Here is a 21,438-nt window from a genome sequence, read left to right as displayed (position 1 = left end):
TCATTCAACAAGTAAACGATTTCTACACCTGGTTTTAATTATATTCTGTATCGAAAATATTCTTCAAACATTCGCTGAAGAATGTGAAAGAGATAAAACCCCCTGTGCAATTCTGTATATATTTGCAAAAACGGCTCGTTCAGTTAATTTTTCAATAATCGCACCTTTGCCCAAAACTCAGAAATGGAATGATTTTTAAGAGCACGCAATTCTTCGTGTTCTGACAGGGCTCGAGATTCCGAATTAATTTCCTCGATTTTATCAATTTATTTACCAGTGGAACAATGCGTCAGGAGCAAGCTTTGTGACCCAATTGAAAATTTCATTAACAAAGTCAATTTTCGTCTGTAGGTTTTTACAAAACTCCATGTAAAATAGTTTGACGTTTAGTTTAAAATTTTGAATATCTTGTTTTCCAATAAATTTTTACAAATGAATAGATCTACTTCAGCGCCGCAATATATACTATCATTATCCATATGATTTTTGTTTACATGTATTTTAGAAATAGAAATATTCTTTTTGATTTCAGTGAAAACAGGTGGGTTTCATACATATGTATGTAGGTACATATTATTTCAAACTTAATTATTGCTTGAAAAATCGTATGTGATAAAGACAGTGCTAATCGAACTATTAGTGCAAGTACACAGATGAAAGGAACGTTGTCGTTTGTTTCAAAGACGGTTGCCATAGCGTCAAAATACATTACTTAAATTAGAATATTACTTGTAGGCAAAATTGTACCAAAAATGGCAGCGTAGTACTTCAGTACTTTCTTGAGTGAAATTGTATCAAAAAAGTACAATTGTATCGAAAAACCTAACCCTGCCGTGACCGAAGAATTTTATATATTAGATAAATTATCGAACTCCTGGGTCTATCTGACATATTTGCCAACTTCCACCAATATCTTTTAAGAAGAAGTAAAACACGACTTCCGCGCGCAAGTTAAGTTAGTAGTCACCCTAGGTTTCAATTGTGCCCGAATATACAATTCATTATTTATTTATATAATGTTTACTCATATCAACGCAAATAACTTCATTACAGTGGAACACAATATGTCTAGAGGTATCATATTCTAGCCTGAAGCTAGTTGCTAATAATGTGGTTATAATGTTGAAGAGATTGGAGCGTCACATTCCGGCTTTGGCTATTGCTTCGGCTATAAATGAAAGACTTACCGATCTCCTAGCTGGCTCGCGTATACCTGATTTGAGCTGGCACGGCAGCAATTTTCAAAGAGTGTTAATGCATTCGGAAGCTGTACGGCGACAGACATTTGAAAAGTGGCCACACATGGACTACAAATGGGCATTACCCGATCAAATGGCACAAGCTGGTTTTTATCATCAGCCTTCTTCGTCCGGAGAAGATCGTGCCATGTGCTTTACTTGTAGTGTATGTTTGGTATGTTGGGAAAAAACTGATGAACCATGGAGCGAACACGAACGACATTCTCCCATGTGCCCATTTGTTAAAGGTGAATATACCCAAAATGTTCCGTTATCAGTGACATACGCAACAAATCCTGCTGTACCTGTGCCAGGAATTGGTTTTGATGTGATCTCAAATAGTGATTACTCGAATGTATTATGTACATGTTGTATAGAGACTGGTGAGATAACTGTTTGGAGCATTGAACGTCATTTAAAGAAAATGCATGCGTTTAATATTGCTACACTAATGAAAGATATCTGTGATGAAGGATACGAATGGGCACGTGTAACAGCTATTTGTGTGCTGCCGAATGATCGTGCCAAGTTCAAAATCAATACAATGACTGCAACTAACATAACAGGCACAACTATAGCACAGTGCCCCTCAACGTCAACCCTACGGGCAGGTGTTGTCGGTTCCAAAATAATATTGGGTATGAGCATACGACAAAACACCGGCGAATACTCATTGCGTATGGTGGTGCTAAATATTGTAGAGAGTGATCGTATTCAAGAAAATGTCGGCAATGCTGGAAGCATTGGTAGCGCTTTTAGCGGTTCTGGTAGTGGCAATGGAAGTATTAACGGAAAAGGCATTCAAAATCCACAACTAACTGGAGGTAAAATAAATAAAACAACTTTTCATACAACACTTTTAATCTTAATTGTTTTTGTTATACTTTTCATCTTTCTTTAGCTAGCACCGGTGGTGAGAGTAGTGCTGGAGGCGGTGGCGGCGATAGCAAAAAATCTGAAAAATTATGTGACAAGTACGACCATCGAGATGATGACAATAAATCGCTTACTTCAGTTTTTGAAAAATATACTGATGGGTTTGATAGCAATGGCTTTGTTTCTGAATTGATTGCTTTGGAAAAGGGCGATTCTATTGTTGGTAACAAATCCGATACATCTACACTGAATGATTTACTTGAGAGTGAACTTATTAAAATGGATCAATTAGGACATTTAAGTAATTTTCAATTATTGAAAAAATCGAATGAGGCAGGAAATACTAGTGGAATTGGTGTCGGTGTTGGAATCGATAGTGATGTTTCAATAAATACAAATGAAATTGAAATGGACTCCAACTATTTCAAGGAAAAATTATTAGCTGCCCACGGTGCACAACAATATAATAGTGATAACAATGGCAATGCTAATAACAATAACATCAATGGAAATAACAATAATGGTGGCATAATTGCTCAAAAGCTTATAAACGAAGATATTGATTGTGTTGTGGAAAGTTGCACAAGTGTGCGACGAATGAATGCTATGGTTTCGGATAATGATACAGGAAATGGGGCTGGTGGTGGGAGCGTTATCAGTGGTCGGCACGAAGTAATTGAGATTGCTGAAATTTTGCCCATAAATGGTAGATGCAATCAATTACTTGTAAAACTGATAAAAACCAAAGCACCAACTGAAGATGGTAGTAAAATAATAATGGCTACCGTAGACATGGATTTGGATGATGAACGTGTGGAGGGTACGAGTTTATTTGCTATTAATTGTATAGAATACCTTGATATATTTGCGACTACTCACTCCTGCAGACCGGTGGGTTATCTTTTTAACTCTGAGTTCGCTTCTCATGAGGGATTATACTCATTAATTTTTGACAGATTTTAAATTTAAGTTTGAGTTAAAAATAAAACTTCCTGTTCTGCAAGTGAGCATAATAGAAAATTTAAGATTTCAAACATTGTTACAACGTTTCATATAAATTATTTAAGTTCTTCACATTGACCTTTACACCTAAATTTAAATTGATTGCAATCACATTGATTGCACATATATTGATTTTAAGAATTAAAATCTGCAATCTTGCTAAAGTATTTCATTGCAAACGCGCATTGCTTTCAATCAATATAAACTTTTCCCTTTTTAATTGCTCCCATTGACACTACCCTAGGACTTTAACCTGCGACCTTCAATCAGTATTTTGGTGCTTTCAGTTGTTGTTGTAGCACTGCTTGGCCTCATCCAATTGATGCGATCACTCACAATTTGTCACAAATATTCTCTAACGGGAGTCCAGTTTCAACAGGGGTGGACCAAAGAGATATGGGTGTTAGGGCGTTGGTCTCACACAAAAATTGAAAATATGGTTTGTGTCGTGAGGCGGACACGTTACAAGCAGGGCATACATTGAAAATGTCGAGGATGATTCCGGACAATTAAGAGTTTGTAACGAAGCTTTTTCGTGCCCCGTTGCTTCTTTGATATTTGCTGGGGTATACTCGCCGTGCCATGGGTTCGTTTACAATAATTTTGTATTAAAGGGGCACCTTGCAAATCGATTTAATATAAAAAACTTCACTCTCTTTATTGGTTCTAAATTCTATAATATAAAATAAAACGTGTTTGCATACTTCATTTTCAATTTCACTTGGATTATCTTGCGGTATCCTTGATTGCGGTGGCGGGCCCTAGCGGTCCGGCCGTATTCCGTTAGCTGGGTCCCGTTAGTATGTGGCGTCGGTGCCTTGACGCGCCTTATGACGGCGTCTCTCTCTGCTGCGGTGCTCTGTCGCGCCTTACGTCGGCGTCTACTTGCGTTGCTGAGGCGATGCTCTGTCGCCGTGTTCCGTTAGACGGATCCCGTTAGTATGTGGCGTCGGTGCCTTGACGCGCCTTACGTCGGCGTTTACTTGTATTACTCTGCTGCGCCTTGCGTCGGCGTCTATTTGTATTGCTGGTTGCTGGGTGATTCTCTGCCACGCCTTGCGTCGGCGTCTACTCGTATTTGCTGGGCGATACTCTGTCGCGCCCTACGTCGGCGTTTACTTGTATTACTCTGCTGCGCCTTGCGTCGGCGTTTACTTGTATTACTCTGCTGCGCCTTGCGTCGGCGTCTATTTGTATTGCTGGTTGCTGGGTGATTCTCTGCCACGCCTTGCGTCGGCGTCTACTCGTATTTGCTGGGCGATACTCTGTCGCGCCCTACGTCGGCGTTTACTTGTATTGCTGAGGCGATGCTCTGTCGCCGTGTTCCGTTAGACGGATCCCGTTAGTATGTGGCGTCGGTGCCTTGACGCGCCTTACGTCGGCGTTTACTTGTATTGCTGAGGTGAGCGGGTGTCACCTGTCGCGGTTGCGCGTTGCTGTGGCGGGGCCTTTGGTCTCTGGGGGTGATGCGTAGAGAAGATCAACCGCAATCACCATTCCACGACTCGCCCCTATGAAGTGGATTCCTATTGCATAGAGAAGGTCAACTGCAATAGGAATATACTTCGCTAGTAGCTCTGGTCACGACCACAGCTCCGTGCTGACTGACTGCTGTGCTGCTGTGCTGCTGTGTCGCTCCTTTTATGGCAGTTGTGTTTGGTGTTGCTAGCTCAAATGGTTACGTTGCCATGGTCACCGTGTTGCTGTTGAATGTTGCGAGCGCTCGTTGTGTTGCTGAGATTTGTTGGTTGGCCGTGTTGCTGTTAAATGTCGTGTCAAATATGTTGTGGGGTCGTTTTGTGTGGGCTAAATTAATGAGGATTTATTTGGTCCCCACACTCCGTAGCAAAAGAACGTGTTGTCACCTCGGTGGTTTGCGATAGAATGACCGGTGCTTGCTTATCTTCCCATCCTTGATATTAATTAGATTATTTTTCCTGAATTTATTTTAATTTCCCGCGATGGTCTCTGCTGCATGATATGGCTTTAGCTCCCCAATATTGACCGTTTTATCCTTCCCGCCGTTGGTTTTTCGTACTTTGAGTATCACTGGTGATACATATCCTAGGATCTGGTAGGGTCCGTCATATTTGGGGTCGACTTTGCCGCGAAATTTTCGCCGGCCTTGGAGAGATGGTGTTCCTTTGCGAGCACTAGTTCGCCGACTACGGGGGTCCATTTTCTCCGCCGTAAATTGTAGTGCCGTGCTTGATCTGCCGCCGCTCGTTCCATGTTCTGCCTCACTATTCTGAATGCCTCTTGCATTCTGTCAGATTTCTCTTCTGCCGTTGTGGTAGCTGTGCCCGTCCCCAGGTTGACCTCGTCGAACAATGCCCCTGGTAGTCGCGGTTCCCGTCCTTGTGCGAGGAAGGATGGACTGTATCCTGTGGACGCGGTCACACTGGTGTTGATGGCCAGCTCGATTTCTGGGAGACGGTCGTCCCATCTGTTGTGCTGTGATCTGGTGAGTTGTGCTATGATACTCTTGATTGTCCTGTTCGCCCGTTCCGTCGGGTTTTCTTGCGGGGTGTAGGGCGCCGTGAATTGTTGTCGTATCCCCATTTCCCTGAGGTAACGCTGCCACATTGTGCTGGTGAACTGGACGCCGTTGGCCGATATCAGTATCTTGGGAGCACCAAACCTTGCGAGGATGCGTTCTCTGAACGCACGGCGTAGGCCTTCTGCTGTCGCACGCCTCATGGGGACCAGTTCCACCCATTTGCTGAAGCGGTCGAAAAATACTAGTAGCATCGTGTTCCCGTGTGTGGATCGTGGGAGTGGTCCAACGAAATCGACGCATACCGTGGCGAATGGTTCTTGGGCCACTTGTGTGAGCATCTTTCCGGCCGGCTTTTGCTGTGTTTCCTTGTACTTCTGGCAAGACTCGCACTGTCGTACGTATCGACTGATGTCCCGAAACATGCCGGGCCAGTAGTGCCGGTTGGCAATCCGCGCTACTGTCCGGCGGATGCCCATGTGTCCAGCGCTTGGTATATTGTGATTTTCTTCTAATACTCGTTGTCGCAGTGGTGTGGGTACACAAAGTTTCCAAGGTACCGCTTCCTCATCTTGTGACCGGCAGGGAATATGGCGGTACAGTTGTCCATCTTGTATCATGTAGTCAGAATATTTCTCGGGGTTAGTGCGCACTTCATTCACGCGCTTGTGCCACCACTTGCATGGTCGCTCTGTTGTCGTTGCCAGTCGTAGGGTCTCCAGTGGCTGTCGTGATAGTGCATCCGCTACCAGGTTCAGTTTCCCTTTCCTGTACTCTATGTCGAAGGTGTGCTGCTGAAGTTCCAAGGCCCATCGTGCTATACGGCCGGAGGGGCTTTCGAAGGAGTTTAGCCACTTTAGAGACATATGGTCCGTGAGTACCCTGAATCGGTACCCTTCCAAGTATGGCCTCATCTTGCGTATTCCCCAGACGATCGCGAGGCATTCCTTCTCGGTAGGCGAGTAGTTGGTTTCCGCCTTGTTGAGTTTCCTGCTGGCGTAGGCGATCACGCGTTCCCCGCCTTCCAAATCCTGTGTCAATACGGCGCCTAGCCCGAAATTGCTTGCGTCCGTTTGCAAGGTGAAGGTCTTGGTGAAGTACGGACAGGCAAGTATCGGTGCTTCCGTTAGTTTTTGCTTTAAGACCTCGAAGGCTTCCTGTTGTTCGGCTCCCCACTTCCAGTGTTTGCCCTTTTTCAGCAGGGTTGTGAGTGGCTGGCTGATCGTCGCGAAGTCGGGCACGAATCGTCGGTACCAAGATGCTATACCGAGATATTGACGCACCTCTCTCGCGTTCGTTGGTGGTTTCAGGTCTTTGATGGCTGCAACTTTCTCGGGGTCGGTGTGAATTCCCCTGTCGCTTACTACGTGTCCTAGGTATCGAATTTCTTTCTTGAAAAACTCGCATTTCTCCGGATTTATTCTGAGGTTGGCGCGCTGTAGTCGTAGCATCACTTCTTTCAGGTTGCGAATGTGCTCCTCCAAGGTGGATCCTATGATGATTATGTCATCGAGGTAAGCGAAAGCGTAAGGTTCCATCTCCGGTCCAATAACCTGATCTAGTGCTCTTTGAAACGTTGCAGGGCCGAACGGCATAACGCGCCACTAGAATAATCCGCGTCCAGGTACTGTGAAAGCTGTGTAGGGCCGGCTCTTGGGCTCCAGTGGTATTTGCCAGTAGCCGTTCTTTAAGTCCAGGCTGCTGATGTACTTCGCTCATCGTAGTTTGTCCAGGATGTGTTGTATTCTGGGTAAGGGGTATGCGTCGGGTACGGATCGGGCGTTGAGCTGACGATAGTCCACGCATAACCTCCACTTTCCGTTTTTCTTCTTGGCCAGTACGATCGGTGCGCTGTGTGGGCTACAAGATGGCTCGATGCATCCTTTCTGGAGCAATTCGTCAACTTCGCTGTTGATGATTGTCTGCATGGCTGGGTTGCGTGGGAAGTAACGTTGCTTGATGGGGCGTTCGTCCGTCAGGACAATCTTGTGCTCGGCTATTGTCGTCACTCCACTCATGCTCTCGAATTTTCGGAGTTCCTTTGCCAGAAAACCGCGCACTCGTTCCGCTTCTTCTTGTATGTCGTCGTCGTTGTTTTGCATAATGCCGTCGTGCTTGAAGTTACTACTGCTCGGTGCTGTTATACTCTGAATGGTTCCAGATGGGGCTCCAGGGGTGTCGTACCCGGCGTTACCCTTTCTCGCTCGTGTTATACTCTGATTAGTCCCCGGGGTGTCGTACCTGGCGATATCCGTTCTTGATGATGTTGAATTTTGAATAGTCCCAGGGCTGTCGTACCTGGCGATATCCGTTCTGGCTGATGGTGTACTTTGAATAGTCCCAGGGCTGTCGTACCTGGCGATATCCGTTCTTGATGATGTTGAATTTTGAATAGTCCCAGGGCTGTCGTACCTGGCGTTATCCGTTCTGGCTGATGGTGTACTTTGAATAGTCCCAGGGCTGTCGTACCTGGCGATATCCGTTCTTGATGATGTTGAATTTTGAATAGTCCCAGGGCTGTCGTACCTGGCGATATCCGTTCTGGCTGATGGTGTACTTTGAATGGTCCCAGGGCTGTCGTACCTGGCGATATCCGTTCTTGATGATGTTGAACTTGGAATAGTCCCAGGGCTGTCGTACCTGGCGATATTCGTTCTTGCTGGTGTTGTTCTCTGAATAGTTTCTGGCGCGGCTCCCGGATTCGGTGTGTGCTGGGCAAGGGGTCTGGTTAGCACGAGGTGGCCTTCTCCTCATGGTATGGTGGCTCCCATGCTTCCTAGCGTATCCAGGCCCAGTATGATGTCGTCGATCGCTCCGGGCATGACGTGTAAAACTGTGTGGAGTGACGCTTCCCCGAGACGTACCTCAGTCCTTATGGCGTCGAAGATGGTAGTGCTAGTCCCGTCTGCCATCGTTATTTTGGTGGCCACTCTCACCATTTCTCCGCTTCCCGAGTTTACCACACGTTCTGCTAAGCTGCTCGAGACGAAACTTCTTGATGCCCCTGTGTCGATGACCGCCTCGGCTGATTCCGCGCCGAGCTTGGCTACGGCGTAGAGGCGACCATGCTCTTGGTACATTGTTACTGCCGTTTCAGCGCTGGGTTCCTTGGGTATCGTTACTGCCGTTTCGGCGCTAGGTCCCTCGGGCTCACGGCGCCTTCTTCTTCGTGGAGCCCTCTGTCGTTTCCCTGACGTCGGCGGCAGCATTCGATGGTTCGTATATCGTTGCGGCCACATTCCCAGCAAAAAATTTTCTGTGGGTTTCGGCACCTATTGGTGTCATGTCCTCGTTCGTCGCATCTCCAGCATACGCCGTTGGGGTCGTATCTCTGATTGCCTGGAGGCGTGCGGTTCGTTAGATTCGGTGGTGGTGATGGTTGTGTTGCAGGTTTTGATGGTGACCCCCGGGTTGTGTCACTGGCGATGTGTCGCGTAACTTCGCGGTGATGTCCGCCTGATGATCTTCGATAGTCCTCGCTAATGTTCTCGTATTCTTCGGCAAGTGTCAGGAGCTCTGCGAGATTAGTGAAGTCCCTCCGACGGATGTAAATTTGGTAATCGGGGTGGCTGTTACGGAAGATTCGTTCCAGCCGCTGTTCGCTGGTGTACCCTGCGTGTCTCATCAAGCTCTGGATTCCTAGTACGTAGTCCTTATACCTCTCCTTGTTGTGCTGCCTTCGTTGGCGTATGTCGTCGTCGAGCCGCTCGAAGTACCTGACTGGTAGGAGGAAACGTAAAAAATCCTTTTTGAAGCTTGTCCACTCTCCCCAGTCCGCATTATTGCGGTACCATTGTAGCGCGGCGCCCCCTAGTAGCTCGGGCATGGTTTTTGGCAGGAGGTCCACGTTTAGCGCGTATACTTCGGCTAACTCCTCTAACCGTTCGATGAACGCTAACGGGTCCCGTCCACCTTCATACTTTACGGACCACTTTCTTACCTGGTCGATGATGGGCGCGAACACCACGGTCGGTGCTTGAGTTACCTGGCATGTATAGTTCATGGCTGGTGCCGTCATTCCCGCTGGTAAGTACGGTTGCGTGGGTTGAGATGTGCCGGTTGATGATGCCATAATTTCTGATGGTACGTGCTGTTGTGTGGGTACTGTATTCCTGGGAGGAAACGCGAATTGAGTTTGTTCTACTGTTGTAACGGCGACCTTTGGTGTGCCTCCTCCGTTCGATGGAGTCGGTGTCTTAACCTCATTTACGTTGCTCATGTGCGTAGTTTCCTTGTAGGTGGCTTGTAGGGATAAAAATTTTTCGTGGGTTTCCGAGTCGGTATTTGCCTTTGAGGCCAGTGCTGCTATGCGCTTTCGGATTCCTCGGGTGGTACCTGTCTGCTCAATACCCAATTCCTGTGTGATGGATATCAGCTGCTCCTTTGAAATTGTGTCTAACCACGTGGTATCGATCTGGTCGACCGTTTTGTGGTTAGGTTTCTCGTCAGGAATGTTCCTTCTGACGCGCTAACGATTTGCAGGGTGCCTGCTCGGGCGCCAATTGTAACGAAGCTTTTTCGTGCCCCGTTGCTTATTTGATATTTGCTGGGGTATACTCGCCGTGCCCAGGGTTCGTTTACAATAAATTTGTATTAAAGGGGCACCTTGCAAATCGATTTAATATAAAAAACTTCACTCTCTTTATTGGTTCTAAATTCTATAATATAAAATAAAACGTGTTTTGTATACTTCATTTTCAATTTCACTTGGATTATCTTGCGGTATCCTTGATTGCGGTGGCGGGCCCTAGCGGTCCGGCCGTATTCCGTTAGCTGGGTCCCGTTAGTATGTGGCGTCGGTGCCTTGACGCGCCTTATGGCGGTGTCTCTCGCTGCTGCGGCGCTCTGTCGCGCCTTACGTCGGCGTCTACTTGTGTTGCTGAGGCGATGCTCTGTCGCCTTGTTCCGTTAGACGGATCCCGTTAGTATGTGGCGTCGGTGCCTTAACGCGCCTTACGTCGGCGTTTACTTGTATTACTCTGCTGCGCCTTGCGTCGGCGTGTATTTGTATTGCTGGTTGCTGGGTGATTCTCTGCCACGCCTTGCGTCGGCGTCTATTCGTATTTGCTGGGCGATACTCTGTCGCGCCCTACGTCGGCGTTTTACTTGTATTACTCCGCTGCGCCTTGCGTCGGCGTCTATTTGTATTGCTGGTTGCTGGGTGATTCTCTGCCACGCCTTGCGTCGGCGTCTACTCGAATTTGCTGGGCGATACTCTGTCGCGCCCTACGTCGGCGTTTACTTGTATTGCTGAGGCGATGCTCTGTCGCCGTGTTCCGTTAGACGGATCCCGTTAGTATGTGGCGTCGGTGCCTTGACGCGCCTTACGACGGCGTTTACTTGTATTGCTGAGGTGAGCGGGTGTCACCTGTCGCGGTTGCGCGTTGCTGTGGCGGGGCCTTTGGTCTCTGGGGGTGATGCGTAGAGAAGATCAACCGCAATCACCATTCCACGACTCGCTCCTATGAAGTGGATTCCTATTGCATAGAGAAGGTCAACTGCAATAAGGATATACTTCGCTAGTAGCTCTGGTCACGACCACAGCTCCGTGCTGACTGACTTTGCTGCCGCGCTCTGCGCTGATTTACGTGCGTTGCCGCTCAGTTGCGGCCTCTGCCGGCGTACTTCTACTGACGGAGGTGAGCGGGTGTCACCTGACGCGGTTGCGCGTTACTGTGGCGGGGCCTTTGGTCTCTGGGGGTGATGCGTAGAGAAGATCAACCGCAATCACCATTCCACGACTCGCTCCTTTGAAGTGGATTCCTATTGCATAGAGAAGGTCAACTGCAATAGGGATATACTTCGCTAGTAGCTCTGGTCACGACCACAGCTCCGTGCTGACTGACTGCTGTGCTGCTGTGTCGCTCCTTTTATGGCTGTTGTGTTTGGTGTTGCTAGCTCAAATGGTTGCGTTGCCATGGTCACCGTGTTGCTGTTGAATGTTGCGAGCGCTCGTTGTGTTGCTGAGATTTGTTGGTTGGCCGTGTTGCTGTTAAATGTCGTGTCAAATATGTTGTGGGGTCGTTTTGTGTGGGCCAAATTAATGAGGATTTATTTGGTCCTCACAAGTTTAACCTATTAGTATCCAGTAAAGTTGCGTAAGAGTGATACACGCCTCTCTCTTTCTCTCTCTCGCTCTCTCTGTAGAGGAAAGCAATTAAAATGCGAACGGGGCTCACCGTGCATTTGCATTTATTGGCATAGTAATTTGCAGACTATGTGGATGCATCTGAGGGTCTTTTTATCCATTTTTTTTTTTTTTAAACGGCAGAATTATTTTGTGATTTCTTCATACGTAGATGACTCCTTAAGTTCCAGGGAGGCTAGTCCTCTTCAATAAGATTTCTGCTGGGATGCCCAGGTTTCTGGAAATTTTAGCAGAAACTGTTCTTTCGTTTATCTCCAAGAGTACTCCCCACCTCACTGTCTAGATGGCGTTCTGGTGACATAAGAATACATCTCGTTGCAGTTCCAAGCGTGGTGTTTTGGCAGGGCTGGAGTTCCCTCAAGTGTGTTTTTTTAAGCTTGGCGACGATATCGAAGACGCATAGCATAAAAGCGGCTGGCCATTTGCTTTATAAGTGGTTATGAGTGTTTCTTTGTTTGTCCCAACTGCTGCCAGTGAGGACTTTATGATTTTGTTGCGGTTCTGAACTTTATGTACAATTGCGGCTGGGTGCTCGTCAAAATGCAGGTGTTGATCGAACGTCACACCCAGTATTTTTGGGTGTTAGACAGTCGGCAGCGTATTGCCATCGACGTAGATATCCAATTTTGCCAACATATGCCACGTCCACGTCGTAACCAAGGTCGTCGAAGGTTCGGTAGCATTCATCGGTGTACGACACAATAGTAACTTTTTCTGGCGGGGAGTGGAGTTTCGAGATGTAAAAAGCAACAAGAGTGGGGATAGGACACCACCCTGCGGCATCCCTTGTTTAATTCTTATGCGTTTTGATGGTAAGGTCCTGCATTAAGCCGATGCGTGCCGACCACACAAATAATTTGCATTCTACTTTTTGAGACTGGTAGGAAGTCCAAGTCTTGCAGTAACGTGCTGTGATTGACTGAGACTTTCGATTAGTCTAGCGCTACGAGTACTGTTCTATGGTGGTGTTCTTGGTTCAGTCCGCAATTCGTTTGTGCGTTGATAACATTTAGCGCGGTGGTGTAATTTTCGGAAGCCATGATGATAATCGGCAATTCGGAGGTTTACGGCAAAACAAGGGAGCAGGGCGGCTTCAAGTGTCTTGGCTACTGGCGATAGGAGAGATATCGGACGACAACGTTGGCTGGTTTCCTTGCCCGTAGTAGGATACTACCCTCGCAGTTTTCAATTTCTTTGGGATAACGGAAGTGGACAAAAAGAAAGTGAAGACAAGCGCCAGGCATTTAAGTCCCTGAAGGTCAGAATTTTTAAGCACCGGCATTGCAATCCCGTCCACGCCTACTGCTTTAGATGGTTAAGCAAGTTCGATGGCTTTTTTAACCTCTGTGGGGCTGATGGTAAAAGGACACGCGCTGTGTTTATGCTTATGTGCGCATCTGGTTGCCTACCGTCTGGACTTGTTATCCGACGATTGCATTACGTTCTTCCAGCATAAAGCGCACGCGCATATCTTCGCATTAGGTATCACTTAATTGCCGAAGGCGAAGAATAATATGGCGCTCCGCTTAGTTGAGTTTGAGAGGCACTTTACGGTTGGCTATAGCTTACCAACACCGGTAGAGAGGTTACAGCTCTTAAGATGTTCTTCCCATTGTGTTTGTACACAAGCTGTCAGATGCGCAGGTTTATGTCCATTGTTCTGGGATCGGCAGAATCTTGATGTCTCAAAACTTCACGCTCTTTCGCTAAAGTTGCGCCCTCTGTTGGAAACTTTTGCGGGATTTATCGTATTTTTCCGGGAATAAAGCGAGCCGATGTGGTTTCAATGTCCCAGCGAAAAGCACGTTTCCCTGATAAGCATCGGTCGGGATAGGAAGGCCAGAAAAAAAATTGCTTGTGTATGCTACGATGAAGATGTCCTATGACAACCTCCTGCGGTGCGTGTGGGGGCGTTCCCGTTTATCGTTTGTCTTCTATTTCAACATCTCACCCCCGCTCCCTACTGCTAGATTGCAGATCAGAATGCCACATATTGTGGTGTGCATTGAAATCACCGAGAATAATGCGACTTTCACCAGTGAGAAGACCACTGATATCAGGGCGATATCCGTTGGCAGGGGGAGGGGGGGGGTTGGCAGAGGGGTATATATGTTGATGATTTCTTAATTCGCAGGGTCTGTCCGGACAGATATTCCTTGACACTCTAAGACACTGTCTCTACCACCGATGTTGGGTTCAAATAGCTTATACTGCGCATAGTGATGAGCGATAAATGTGAGTCCTCCTCCATTTCCTCTCGCACGATCCTTTGAACGTTGAAGCTAAAGCAAGTCCGCAAAGCAATGGATCGCATCTATAAGGATGTTGTGCCGCTACATGAAGTCGACTATCTCCGTGATCTTCCCAGTGTTTGTAGTCGTAGTGTTTAAATGTGTTTCTGAATCGATTTCAATCAAATTAAATGCAAACGAAGAAAAAAATAATAAAAAAATAATAAAAAATAAAAAAATAAATCAAAGAAAGTAATCGTTATTTTGACTGTAGCGATCACATCCTTTAAACTTTTATATATTTTTTTATTATAGATCATGCCGATTTCAATTCAGAAGCAGTAGCCGCTCAGCTTCTACTTTTCGATTATACTGATTCGTTAATATCAAATGAATACACTTTGGCAGTAACATTCAGTAAAGCAAAATGTCCACAACAATTGTGTATATTGCCAAGTTTTCAGTCATCATTATATTATGACCAAAATGGTTTAAATGTCGAATCAGGTGCGCTTTGTGTGGTTTGTGCAGATGGAAGCATGGAGATTTACTCCCTAACTGATTTCCAGCCTATTACTGTTGTCGAGGAAGAGGGGGAACATTTTGTTTCAGTAGTCTATTGTCGTAGTTTAGATCGTTTGTGTGGCTGCACACGAAATGGAGCATTAATATTTTATTCCTTAAACGACGTAGAAAATGAATCTGGTGATGAAATGTTAGAGATGGATGAAGATTGTAATGCAACTTTAGTCTCACCATCTAAAAATAAATTTGGAATTAATATTGATAGTAATATAACATCGGCAACCACATCATTGACGGTGCCAGATGGACTGAGTAGAAATGTTAATGGAATATCTGGAACATCTGTACCAATGATAACCAGCAGCATCAATCAGTTACCTCGTAATGCATCCTTACATACTGTACCTAACATCAAAGTAGATTGCAATGGTCAAGATTCAGTTGGCAATGGTTTAATAAATAATACTAGTAGTTTGCCGCAATCATCACCATCTCCCTCCTCCTCGTCGATCTCAACTTCAAATTTGTTGGCATATAAAACAAGTGATCTAACGACAGATGATTTACGTATGCTTTACGAACTAACACAATTCGATGATGCATTGGCGTTATATACGGCAGAAGTGCCAAGTTGCTGGAATGATTTAGTGCAAGCACAAAAGCAACGGAAGCAGCCGCAGAATCTACGACATGGTGACGATACACAATTCACAAAAACTTGGCGGCTTCATAACGATGCGTAAGTGAATTTTATGTATGAAATAACAATATTGAGTCTAAGCACGAACACTGCTTCATGGAAAGCATGAAGACAATTATGGAACACTTTGAATGGTTTTAATAAATTCCAATTTGCTTTTGTTTTATTTGCAATATATAAATACATATAGCAGCTTAAAACAAAAATTAATGGCAAACGACCCGTTTGCAAACTTATTTAAGAAGCTTTCTCCATACTAAATATATTACATATATTAAGACCTTCGAGGCCTGGAGTTGCGATGAAATTTCTACTCAATATACTGTAGACTTCTGCTTTCAGGTTCCAAAAAGAATAAATGACTTTCCAACTTTGTCAATGTCTTAGGACTTTTTTGTTAATTTAGGCTGACTTCGAAAATGCATATGTGACCCGGCCTATGAAAAGGTGGCTTATGACTCAAAAAAAAAATTTCAACTTTTTGTCTGGTTTCGATAGTTTTTGAGACGATCTTTCACGTGGTGAAAACTAGAAAGTCTTAACTTGCTTAGAAGTGTACTAAAAATGTAGAGAAAGAAGAGCACAAATGAAAGAAAAACAGAATTTTATTGAAAATCCAGAATCAAGATAATAAAGAAATTGAAAAATTTAAAAACAGCATTGAACGCTGCAAAAACGATTTCTGTGTAAGCATCTCTAAGTTTGTCCGTGCACATCATTGCTGATTCGATATGGCTCAGTATAACCAAATCAAGTTCATGTTTTGCAGTTTCTATCATCTTTCGTGGTATAATTTTTTGGCATTTATTATTACAGCAATCTTGCGAAATAAATTTATTTACCAATTTCTTTTTTTTGTTATCTGTAATACACAAGTCCACTGTAAAAATATTTTCATCCATTTCCATTTGACCTTCAGCTTGAAACAATGCTTGTAGTTCGTCCTCGTAATTGATACCAACATCATCGAAAAAATCATCATCATTCTCTTCGTTTTAACAGAAATATGTTTGAAAAACCTCGCTAAATTCTTCTTCGACGGACATTATTCACAAGCGACACACGTCCTACTCGTTCAGCATTGTTTTTAAATCTGAGCACTCCCACGATATTTTTTCGGTCAGAAACTGGTTTGTGCTTTGCCTTTTGGGCATGACTGGTCATAATGCAACAGAAAAACTACTAAGAAACTGAAGAAATGTCTTGTTTATCTTCAACAGCTTTTTCTCGCAATTTCTTTTTTGAGTCATAAGCCACCTTTTCATAGGCCGTATAGGCACATATTGCAAAGCATCATGATAAAGCATAATGCTCGTTTGCAGCACTGCTTTATTTATTGGCAATGCAGTGAGTTGGTTTGCGTATAATAAATTTTGTTTATGCATTTGTGATGCATATGGCGCTTGTTACCGGTATGTTCCGGATCTATATCCGGCAAAGGACCATCAACATCGATAAAACTCTCCAAAACCTTCCCGGAGTGCCTTCATCTCTAATACAACAACAATAAAAATACAAATAATGAAAAATAACTTGCATTTAATTTATTTCTCCCTATAGCACCACTTGGGATGAACACATTATAGAACTTAATCTTGTACAGCCGGTGAGTCTGGGGCATATTGATTTGAAGTTCTCATTATATCAACAGTGTCATAATCCTGCTGCAATTCAAGTTACATTGCTTAAACAAAATACCAGCGGTTTTGGCTATCGTATGAAAGGACCACACCTCAGCTATAAACAAACAACATTAGACGAAAAAATCGATATGTTTTTTAATAATTATGATGGTACGTATGTAATATCTTTCACATACTACAAACACTTACGGTCAAAAAAAAAACCGACGAATTTTTTCCCTGTTACGGCGTTTCAACAGTCACTGCTGCTACGCATCGAAACTTCTTGGTTATTTTGGTTTACATCGATAATTCCTTAACTCATTAGGTAGTATCTTAAGGCGAGAAAGCTCGAAAGTTCTTAGCAGTTTTCGTTAAATCAACTATATTTCATAAAAGTAGGAGTTTTATCCATGAAGAAAAAATTAACATAACTGTCAACAAATTACAAATCACGCAAAATACGGAAATAATAGACGGAGTACATTACAACGAATTATCCCTAAGGAGATTCTGAACGAAATACATTGAAAAGGTGACTACGATGAACCACGAAAGGCCACTGAACGCGTTCATAGGAATATTGTCATAAAGCTCTCCTGAATATATTTCAAACTGCTCAAGAAACTTCAACGGTTGGATAGTATAAACAGAAAACTATAATCTCATTGGTCCATCGTCGCTTGAGGTAAAATAATAAGATGGTTCCTAGCCAGAATAAAACCAGCTTCCTACCACAAAAAACAGTTCCCCCGCTAAGTTAGATTTATTCAATTAAGTTTTGTTGGTTACCCCCAAAAAACAAAAATATGGATTCACAACTGCGTTCAGATTACTCTGCTCAAATAGCCCCCCACTACTTAGTGGTATGCCATCTTTAAAGTCCTCTAACGGTATGTAGGCGGTGAAGTTAGCGTAACTCTCCATTAACAAAATCCAAGGAACTCCCACAGTTTTTATTGCGTACCACACCATTGCATACGAAGAATCCTTTACACTTACCTCAACGCAGCTATGATTTAATCTTCCTGTATTTTTGGGATTTTCTACGAACGCGACTTTACGCGAACCTTAACCGAATACAATTTATTTTGCTCTCATAAGAGAGTATGAATCGTGCCCAGTTTTTGCTTTCGTGCGGGATCGATTTATTGTGGTGAGAAGCGGGTGTGTTCCAGTCATGGGCTATCAGACTGTTTTTTCTGAGGAGACGCTGTACCGTAACGATTTCAATTTTCATGTTTATACTATCCTTCAATTCCGTGGTTATTCTTGTGTACAGAAGAGCTATCTTGATGATATCCCTGTCATCTCGTTCAGTGGCCTTTTGTGCTCATCCGCAGCCAGAATGAGGGAAAAAAGTCACCGATTTCATATATTTCATCTAGAATCTCCTAAGGGATGACATATTGCAATGTTTATCACCTACGCTATTCATATGTACATATTTTGGGTGATTTGCGGTGTGTAGACAATTTATAATAATTTTTTCCATATGTATAACACTATTACTTTCTTTTAAATACCGTTGCTTTTACAAAAACTGACAGGGACTTACTTTCTCTTCCTATCATGTCACCTAATAAGCAGACGCATAATCAATGTTCAGCAACATGAACTAAACACTTTCGTTGCGGCGCTATAGAGACCGGAGAAATGCTGTAAGAGAGAAAACATATTTTTAAGCTTTTTTTGACCGTAAGTGCATATATTTGTGGTGGATAAAATACTATATATATAAATATAAATTCTTTTATTAGGTACGAATGAGAATCCTGTATTGAGTGAAGAATATTTGCAGACTCATAATGCAGAAATTCTCGCCGGTCCTATTGAGTTGTCATCTTGTATAGATTTATGCGACCAAGGCGGCACAGTGACACTGACGTCACCAAAATTATTTAAAACACGTACACGCAACTTTTTATTGCATATTAAAACAATGTCGGATCCATCAAAGGAAGGCCAAAGTAAGACACGAGGTAAGTGCCTTATATAGGTATGTAAATGTAAATACCTTTATTTTATTAGAATACACATCTACATACAAAAGTTAGTCTATTTTCCTACTGTAACTTTAAGACTTTTCCGCGGTAAGGGTGCCTGGCGTAAGGGGCAACTAAAACACTGGCATACTTGCGGAGAGTAAACCGGGAATGAACTTTTGACACATTTTTAAATTAACTTTGAGCCACCAAAAAAATAACTAGCCGTTCTGCAAATGGGCCTTATAGTTTAACCTGTTACAGTATCCAGAACGAAGTTGAGCCAGGGTGACTTGTGTCTTGTAACTGGATTCTGTGTGGTTTTTGCCTAGGTCCTCCTTATGCTCGTCTGGATCAAACGGCTGTATTGGCAGGCGCCGGACCTCTTCAAAGTGGTTATGGATAGTTCCCTTAACCCTCATAGAGGTGGGGATAGATCAAGCAGTTGTTTGCTAGGGTGTCAAGGTTTAGGACAGTTAAGCAAAAACTGTGTTCAGCATCTCATTATGCTCTTTAATGTTGAGCTCTTTGGCCTCACTATGTAGGTGATGTTCATGGGTCAAAAGAAGACATTCCGATGTAGTTGTAAGTGCAGCAGGCACTGCAGCCTGCAGCCTTTTCCAGTATGTGTTTTTAAAATCAGGCAAGCAAACTGGTGACGTGTAGCATATGAGTGGTCGGAAAATTGCTTTGTACGTGGTTAGCAACAAGTTTTTATCTTTTCTCCAAGTGCTGCCGGCTGTGGTACTATCTTTTTAATTCACCTAGCCTTTGAGGTTTCTTTCCTAAATTGAACCGTGGTTGACTGTGTCAAAAGCTTTTCCACGAGCACCGTCCTGTGAAGGGGTTTTTTCTGATTTAGATATGTGGGAGCAGGACGCTTTCTAATGTCAAGGGAAAGGGGTGACCCTTCTATGTCTTGGAGTAGGGTGCCGTGGTTGACTGTGTCAAAAGCTTTTTACAGGTCTAGTTCCATGAGCACCGTCCTGTGAAGGGGGTTTTCCTGATTTAGATATGTGGGAGCAGGACGGTTTCTAATGGCTTCGCTACTGGCGAAAGGAGTGATATCGGTCGATATGACTCGCCTTCGTAAACTGCTTTCACAAGCTTTAGTAGTGGAATTGACCTTGCTATTTTCCATTATGACAAAGGACTTCAGCGACAGGTTGACAGGCTTTGGACCCAATCATTAAAAGCTTAATTTATAATTTGAAAGTTTTGATCGAATAAAAGTTGATAGAAAATGGTTGAAAAAGTCAAGATTGGTATTTGTAATTAATGTAAAACTTCAGAAACTAAACCTTAACGTGGGTTCCAAAACAGTACTGAAATCAAAGCGAAAACAATCCTGAATTAGATTCGAAATTACATCTAAAGCATCCACAGATTGATCCCAGAAATGAATCCTAAATGAAGTCGATGTATCGAAGCTCAAAAGGCCTGATCATTAAAAGCTTAATTTCGAAGAAGAATATTTTAAATGAAATGAAAAATGTCGAAAAAAGAAATTCACCCCTATTACGGTTGTCAACGTCAACCATCACTTCGTATCGTCGTCGACATCACGTCGTATCAACATCAATGTCACGTCAATGCATAATTGGTATTTACTAAGGCAATGTATTGATGTCGACGTGATATCGATAAAAATACGATCCCTATATTTTTGACAGCTGTTTATTTACAATTTGTATTGAGTTAATTTTTTGTTTAGTGGACAATTTGTGGATCTAAATAACTGCTGAAATCTATTAGTGCACAATTAAGCATTCCGGGCAAAATACACACAAGGAATTTGTTACTTTAGTAAATATATTGTAGATGATTGGATTTCTCTTTAGTACACCATTAGCAACTCCCTACCTCCCAGAGCGTGGTGCACTAATGGAAAACTTAGTCGTATTCGGGAGGGGTATCAAAATACCCGAATTGACCTCGGTATTAATAATCTGAAGACAGAAATAAAAAATCCTTGAAATTTCACAAAAACCTTTTAAGGTAATAGTGCAGTTTACGGTACCCACCGAAATTTGGGCCAAAATTTTCGAGTGAAGTATCAAAAGACTCGTATTGACGTCTAGATCAAGAATCCGAAAGCGGAAGTTAACTTTTTTTACCCGTTCAAAAGATATTAACCGAAAAAAGACCCCGGGTCCCTCCGAAACCGGGGGTGGGATCCATAGTATTTTTGCGCAGAACACCTTTCTGCGTTGGCGGCCTTCGGCCGCGCTTATAAAAAATAACCCTGGGCTACGCCATGCCAAGTCCGGGTGTGTGGTATAACCGTGGCTACCGCCACGGTGATGCACAATTTTTTTTGTGGGTATTAACACAACAACAACCACATTAAAATCGCCAACTTCAACTGCAAATATCTCCAGACAGAGATACAATTTTTCTTTTCCGCCTTCGGATTATTGTTCTCGAGATTAATACGCGTCTTTTGATACGTCACTCGAAAATCTTGGCCCAACTGTAGGGTGGGTACCGTAAACTGCACTACTACCCCTTTTAATGAACCACTTGAAAGCTTGCAACTGTGTTTGCAAATATTTCCTAACGCAAGTAAAATTTTTATATTCCGACTTCGGATTATTAAAATCGAGGTCAATAC

The 21,438-nt window shown here is 43.7% G+C and overlaps 1 protein-coding gene across 5 annotated transcripts in view; it reads left to right on the top strand.

The window, feature by feature from the left end:
* Bruce (BIR repeat containing ubiquitin-conjugating enzyme) overlaps positions 1 to 21,438 on the top strand; it is a 268,342-nt gene that overhangs the window by 85,676 nt on the left and 161,228 nt on the right. For all 5 annotated transcript variants that reach the window (XM_067760344.1, XM_067760342.1, XM_067760343.1 and 2 more), the window contains exons 3-7: positions 1,054 to 2,062; positions 2,140 to 2,934; positions 14,308 to 15,256; positions 16,778 to 17,010; positions 18,600 to 18,821. In XM_067760344.1, coding sequence (XP_067616445.1) covers positions 1,054 to 2,062; positions 2,140 to 2,934; positions 14,308 to 15,256; positions 16,778 to 17,010; positions 18,600 to 18,821 — 3,208 coding nt within the window. The remainder of the gene's footprint in view (positions 1 to 1,053; positions 2,063 to 2,139; positions 2,935 to 14,307; positions 15,257 to 16,777; positions 17,011 to 18,599; positions 18,822 to 21,438) is intronic.

This window comes from Eurosta solidaginis, chromosome 1 (genome assembly GCF_040869045.1).
Source record: "Eurosta solidaginis isolate ZX-2024a chromosome 1, ASM4086904v1, whole genome shotgun sequence".
In the NCBI taxonomy this organism is placed as follows: Eukaryota; Metazoa; Arthropoda; class Insecta; order Diptera; family Tephritidae; genus Eurosta; species Eurosta solidaginis.
The sequence above is the reverse complement of the archived record's forward strand: the minus strand, read 5'-3'. Positions and strand labels throughout refer to the sequence as shown.